The sequence below is a fragment of the Cyanistes caeruleus genome, chromosome 12, assembly GCF_971803275.1.
Source record: "Cyanistes caeruleus chromosome 12, bCyaCae1.hap1.1, whole genome shotgun sequence".
In the NCBI taxonomy this organism is placed as follows: domain Eukaryota; kingdom Metazoa; phylum Chordata; class Aves; order Passeriformes; family Paridae; genus Cyanistes; species Cyanistes caeruleus.
Genome location: NC_141712.1, coordinates 9,937,856 through 9,945,225, shown reverse-complemented (window position 1 = coordinate 9,945,225; position 7,370 = coordinate 9,937,856). Strand labels below are relative to the sequence as shown.

The 7,370-nt window shown below is 36.9% G+C and overlaps 1 protein-coding gene across 2 annotated transcripts in view; it reads right to left on the bottom strand.

Moving 5' to 3' along the window:
- Positions 1 to 5,663: 5,663 nt before the first annotated feature.
- The window catches only part of NKD1 (NKD inhibitor of Wnt signaling pathway 1), a 263,749-nt gene continuing 262,042 nt past the window's right edge, over positions 5,664 to 7,370 (bottom strand). For both annotated transcript variants that reach the window (XM_086847543.1, XM_086847544.1), the window contains one exon: positions 5,664 to 6,993. In XM_086847543.1, coding sequence (XP_086703669.1) covers positions 6,419 to 6,993 — 575 coding nt within the window. In that variant the 3' untranslated portion in view covers positions 5,664 to 6,418. The remainder of the gene's footprint in view (positions 6,994 to 7,370) is intronic.

Genomic DNA, 7,370 nt, shown 5'->3' with positions numbered 1-7,370 from the left:
ATTCACAGATCATCAGAGAGCAGACAAAACAAAACCTCCAAACCAATGCTTTAATCTACAAAGTTTTATTTGTCTTTTAAAACTTGTAAACCATAAAAAGAGCTTATCAAATATCTGAAATTAGTACAAGAAAAAATGATGAATCATAGCAAACTGCATTTGTAAGGTCCAAATTCCAACACATGCATGGGGCTCTTCTGCTTCCATTTATGAAGCTGAAAACAAATTTGGCCCATTTTGTTAGGTATTTTATTAGAAAATTCACAAAGCCTCAGCATGCTATACTTTGTGAATAGAACAGAATGGGAAGAATTAAATGCAAGAATAATCACTCAGCACCCGAAGGATCTGAACCCCGTATCTTCATCCACAAAATACAACACCAAAGCAGTACATACATCCCTTAGCTGGCAGTAAATAGAGGCAGCTTTGGACTTATGGACTAGGCACTCAAAGGAACACACACATCCCACCTCACAGACATGTCCCAAAAACCAGAAAGCACAACACCCATCACTACCAGTATGCCTGTTATTGTTAATGTTTGCCTATCCCCAAATTTATGAACATTAACACGATGTCTTCAACTTTCTTAAAAAAACTTCTGGAACTTTAGACTCTCACACCCCAGAACGCCAGCCTGTTAAAGACAACCAACAGGCCCAGTCTGCCATTCCTTGTGGTATAAAGATTATCCTTTGTGTGAGTAGATTTCACAGAGATAGTGCTTAGTGTTTAGAAAAATCAGGACAGATACTGAAACTTTAGGTAACAATTTGACTAACTTTTGTGTGTTTGTAATCAAAAAGAACTGGTGGCACTATTCAAAATGTGTTCTAAGGAATATCCAAAACATCTGTAGAAACATCTGCTTCCACAAACAGTTCCCTCACCTTGGACAGGGACTCAGGAAAACAGGGATCCTTCCTTATTCTGCCATAGCTCCAGTGATTATCTGCAACTTTCCTGCCTCGTGCCTCCCCTGCACACTGGAGATTCACCTCTTAGAGAAAGTCGTTCAAGTTTTCCCAGTCAAAAGCATTCTACAAACTACTGTTGCTGTTTTATGAGCAAAAACTGTACCATAAGAGATTCATAAAAGTAATATGAATAAAAAGTTCTCCATACAGCATTTTCCTGCCTCTGGTGTGTCTCCCCCAGCCCCTCTGTTGGACAGTTCTGTGCTATCCCTACACTTCTCAAATCTTTCCATCTTTCCCTTGCCAATCTTTCTTCACAGCTCTAACTCTCTCAGTAATCTGCCTGAATAGTCCTGAAATCCTGCTAGTTTAAAAAACAAAGAAATTAAAAGACTTCATCTGTGTGACTCCTATAATTTTAGTTAATTTAAGATTGAATTATCTAGAAATATGAAAGTAAATTAAAGCATCATTGAAAATCTCATCATTTAATAACTATAATCCAAGCTTCAAATAAGATGCATTTCAATGTATATTGAATAAATTCAATATAGTTTTTCTCTATCTGTTCCTTTTAGACCATTTTAAGCACATTTTAAATGTGCACAGAATAACAAAAAAAAAATCAAAAAAGAGACCCTTCCAAATAAAATCAACTCAACATCTGTTCAAAAATGCAAATGAAATACATTATTATGTCATAAATAGAGGCTGGTTTTGCTGTTAAGTGCGTTAGGAAAGAAATCTTCCAGAAGCTATTTAGAAAACACTTTAAGTTCAATTTTTAGTTCATGGATTTTCAAACATGTTTCTGCTGGTATATTAAAAAAAAAAAAAACAAAACCAAAACCAAAGAAGTCTGACAATTAATAGGATGCTGAATAAGACTTAGTTCCCAGCAAAGCCATGAATAAGTCATGTTTGAAAATGTATTTTCAGATCTTGATGAATTGCATCAAGGTAATTAAAGGTGCGACTTGATTAGCTGACATGTTTCCACACATGAACATTCTTGCCTGTACTCCAGGCAAAAATTATGGTGAATGTTTTTGCAAATTTTCTAGCATGATGAATTTTTCTCAAGTATAATCTAGGCCCAAAGGGGCCCAACTTTCCTGTTAATTGGAATAGAAATGAAATCTGTCATTCAGTAATTGAGGTACACGATGACACAGGGAGAACAGTATGCACTCATCAGAGCCGTGTGCTCATGGACCACGGAGCACACACACTGCTCGTCCCTTCAGGAAAAACCACCTCTGTCAGAACCCATCCTGTTCCACCCACTCACTTCTGCCAGGACACCCTCACACACACATAATGTATGTATATATACACATGTACACAACACACACACACTTTAAAGTACTTCTCCAGCTAAACACTGCTGTTCTGTGCTCACGGTGACTGCAGTAGAAAGACCGTAACAGAGGTCATACATTTGGTCAAATATTTGGGGCTGTCTGCCACTATGCCAGGAGAATCTCATCATCCAAGGGCAGAGGTGGGTCTCCGTTTCTGACAATGACTGAGTGGCATGTGGCTGTTTCAAAGACAATTGGAAGCCCTCAGGTCCTCCAGTGACAACAGTGTAAAGAGTATTTGCTGCTGATCTTAATTAATTTACCAGTTTGATCTCTTACAGCAAAACTTCCATTTACTTGTAGCAAACCCATCAGCAGTAAGATGCAGAAAAAATAAATACTGAAGTTCCTGGCTGCACATTATGTAGACTTCAAACCCACCTTCCTGGAATGAATTTATAGGCACCCTGCAGCCAGCAGGAACCTGGCAGTCTTGCCAGAGATTTCACTGGGATAGAGATTTTACTTCACAGCCTTAGCTTAGGTTAATTTGCATTGTGGTCATGAAGTTGTGAGAAGAGCTTAGCAATCCTTTTCAAAACACCATACTCCCCAGAACTGCAGCTGGTAGAGATGAGCAAAATTTTTCAATTGAATTTTTTCAGCAAATAGTGCAAACTTCAGGATTGACTTCATTTTGCTGAACTGCCTTCTGTAAAAACAGAAGAAGGAAGTGAAAAGTCTGGAGTTTTCATCTGAACTTACTTAACGTCACTGCATTTTATTTTCAATATTAACAATATACTCAACTCTGATATTTTTTCTCTGGAAATAAATGTTTTGTTTAACCAGAAACTACACTATTTCAAATTTTGATTCAGCTATGGTTTTGAAAAGCTTAAAACAATATTTTTTTTTTTAAGGAAAAGCTTTCAGAATTAATAGCAAGATGAAATACCAGTTACTCAACACAGGTCCAACAGCAGGGGACAAGACATTTAACTTTGTAACTTGATATTTTAAATATTAGACCAAAGCATACCCAGTCCATACGTAATTTCCTGATCCTGTTCCCAAAAATGTTAATGCAAGCTCTTTCATCAGTGGGATCTGCAAGCACTGACAGCAATTGCAATAGGCCCCTGAAACCCACAACAAGAAGAAAGAAATATACTTTCTGAACTAGTAAAACTTTAATTAACAGGGGGTTCTCTTGGCACAGTTTTTGCTGTTAAATAAATAAAGCATTTAGTCAAAACCATCTATATTTACTATACAAAATACTGAAAAGCAAACATATTTAAAAGATAGGGAAATTTAAGGTTCTGTGAAAAGAAACTGTGCTACATGTTATTCACACTTATAATGCACATAACACAACTGCAACACAGTATTTAGATACTGTATATTCATACATGGCTGGTGTAAAGTTTTCGTAAGGGGATGCCATGATATCAAAATGCATTTGTGCTTCACAGACTCTGAGCAAGGCAGAATTTGTCTTTTGAATATCCAAATATAATAAACCAAACCAAATCAATGCCAGGCTGTAACAAACGGCCACTCGTGTTCCATGTCAGAGCTCACTTGGCACAGCCAGCACTGCACACTTCTCAGTCAGATGGGATTTTGGTAGTGCTGCTGCTTTCTTTTCCAGCAAAAGATCTTTGGGTGAAGGAGCAGTTTTACCCCTTTGCTGCCCCTTCTTAGAAAGCCCCACAATTCTGAAAGCACTCGAGTTTTCCAGAATGTTTTCTGGTTGTCAGCAACAATCTGCATTTTCAAAAAAATTGACTAAGAACAATTTCCACCTGTCAGTCTTTCTGGCATGCTCTACTGAAAAGAGAACAGCTTTAATTACTTCTTCAAAACAAATAGCATGGCATCCCTTCTTAGATGGAATGTACACTGTGTGTTTGCATGCGGTATAATGAAAGTCACTTGAATACATCAGACTTCTTTTAACACTATAATATAAATAAGCTTATTCCTTCTACTAGACATATAAATGCCTTTTTTTTTTTTTTGCAGTCCATAATTATATATACATTGAAAAAGAATGATACACAAGCAGCAAAAAAGGCTTAGACTAGAACAACTCAGTGGTAACTAACCAAATTCGTGGCCTTTTCATATTTTCAACACAGAAAATTCTGCATATAAATATTTTTGGACTTTAGGAATTTTAAAATAAACAGAACAGTATAGTTGTCACACAGATCAAACACATTTTAAAAACATTTTGTTAGATTTTACAGAACATACTGTTGACAGCTAAAAAAAGTAAAATAAAATAAACCAGATTTTTTAAAGGGGACAATAAGTCTAAACATCTGCTGATCCAGGGAGACAAGAGACGGACCTAATTACCATGAAGCAGTGATTCTATTCCAATTCCACAAGAAGGCAAGGCTTCCCACTGTTCTTTACAAGGTGATGTCTCTGTGTTCTTAGAAAGGACAACATCCCTGTAAAATTGGTCAGCAGTAATATCCCACTTTGGATTGATCAAAACTCTAGTCAGAAAACAAAAAATACCCTAATCATGAAGGGCTTATAACAATGTTGGATAGTTACATTTTACAATATATACTATTGACAAAATACCACAACATTAAAAATAATTAAAACCAAAAGCAAATACATTTATAGAACAATTATGTCTCTATGTAGGAGTTCTCTACTTTAATGATCCAAAAGAAATGAAGGTGTTTTCCAGTCACTTTCTACCTGCACAAATGATGATCTGTACAAAACCCAACTGAATCTATTTTAAATCTGGGCTCCACAGAAAGCAAAACATCAATGTACTGATACTGACCCTTTTCTTTTTTTTTTTTTTTTTTTTTACTTTTCCAATTGTCTTTTGAACTTCAAATTTCTCAGCAGTCATTAAGGTCTGAATTGAGTGTGGTCTTATTCTCCCTCATGGAATGGAAGCCCTTTGATATGGAAAAAGTAGAAGAATCCAGAAAGATTGTGAATGATATTTTTTATACATGTCTCTTTAATGGGAGAAGCACAAATTACTAGGTGCTTGGGAAATTCAAATTGGAGGCACCAAGAAAATGCCATGGCATATGTTTCTAAAAAGTCACTGTTGTGGAAAAAACAAATATAATGTTAATATTCAAACCACAGATTTCTAAAACACAACAAAATGTACCTGAGAGTGTGCATATTTATATATATATATTTATATTTATATTTTATATATATTTGCCAACATTTAAAGTGAGAAAGTATATTTTCCTCAATTCTTTCTCAAAACAAAGAACTGTGGATTTAAACAAAACAAACCCCCCCAATCAACCCCTCTCCTTCTCAAACCCCAATGAATGATACTTATGGCCCAAGCATTAAAGTCTAGTGATGCTTTGGAAAACCCCATTTCACATCCTCCTCTTTTCAAATGGTACCCCAGAGTGGAGAATAAGCAAGAGAAAAACCAAAAATAAAAGAAGTATATTTAAATATTACCCAGTATATAACAGACTGTACTTGTATCAATGAAGAATCTCCAAGAAAATAAAGTGTAAGCCATACAAATGTAGCCCTGTTGACAAGTTTAGCTAATATTTCCTTGTAATTAAGATGATTTGAAAGGATGTGAACACAAACAGGCTACATGAACACAGTATATTAGAATTCCCCCCTGTAGCACATTACAATCAATAAAAAGAAAATAAAATCTGAATAATACTAGAGGTAGCAGCTGTTTGTATTTTCCATTATCTGAGTATCTCTGGAGTCCAACCCTTCGAACATTGCTCCCCTGATGAAAGGCTTGTGTGCGATCAGCCGACATACAGCAGAGTGGAAAGCTAGATGTCTGCAAGAGTGTTTGAAGTATCTTTCCGAGTACAGTGGAAGTAGTACTTGTACAGAAGTGCGTTGACGACCTGTATTAAATCACAGCTCAAAAAGCTATGGCTGTTTGCTGTTTTACAAGCCACTTAAAAAAAAATAAAAAAAATAAAAAAAAATCCACAAGGTGTTTGAGTAAGCTATGCTGTTCCACAACATATAAATAGGGTGAGTTTCAAGAGTCCCATATAACCTCTAAAATATATGCTAGCTGAATATTAATGGAGTAATGATAATATTGATCATAGTAATGCCTTAGTTCTGGTATCACAAGAACACATTTCCTTCATTTGGGATGATTCTTGGAGGATGCTGGTGGGATCTCTTCTATGTCTGGTAAAAGTGGTGGTAGTGGTGGTGGTGCTCATGATGGTGGTGGTGCTCATGTCTTTGTATCATTTGTCCCACTTGCCCTTCATACAAAATGACTGTGGGTAGGTCTCTCACATGTTCCTTTTCCACAACTGTCCCCGGAGACTGGAAGGTTTTGCACATTTGGTGATTCTCCTTTGCCCTCTGCTTATGCTTCTTGTGGATCTGTTGGGACTGCAAGGGAAGGTACGGGAGGTTCTGGCCCACGCGTGCACTTGGGGAAGCCATGGGCAAGGGCACCCCTTGAAAAGGTTTGTTTCTAACTGCCCTTCCAGGATGCACAGGGGCCACATTTTTGCTCTGGGCTTTGGGAGACCTCACAAAGTGCTTGTTTGAGTCCTGGTTCCGGAGCCTCTGCTGGATTTCTGCAATTTTGGCATATGAACTTTCAGCCAGATTGATGTGGTTTGGATCCACCACTTGAGATTTCCTATGGTGAGCATGCAAGGTCTCAGGCTCATGAGAACGGGATCTAGTTTGATTCACAATTCTGCCTGGTGGGTCATGTTTTTGAGCTGCTGGAGGAGATCCTAGGAAATAACAAGCTGAGTTAGTCATCTAGTATTTCAAAGTTTTAATTAGTAGCATGCAGTTGGCAGGGATAGTATTATCGGCAGAACAAATTTTTCCTAAGGAAGTGAATGCAATTATAGCTGTCTAGTTTAATTACATTTAATAATTCTGGCCAGTAAATAATACACAAATATGAATACCTATCTAGAGAAGACTGAACTTATGTGTGTGTGTGTGTGTATGTGTATAAAAATCTTTATGTTACCAATTCTAGGTCATCAAATTAACTGTGAGGGGAATAGTAAAACCCTGGCAGAGGGCAGGGAAATGAAGGAAATCCAAATCTCTTTGATTTGGGGACTAGAGCCAAAATTCCAGGTATGAACACATATTT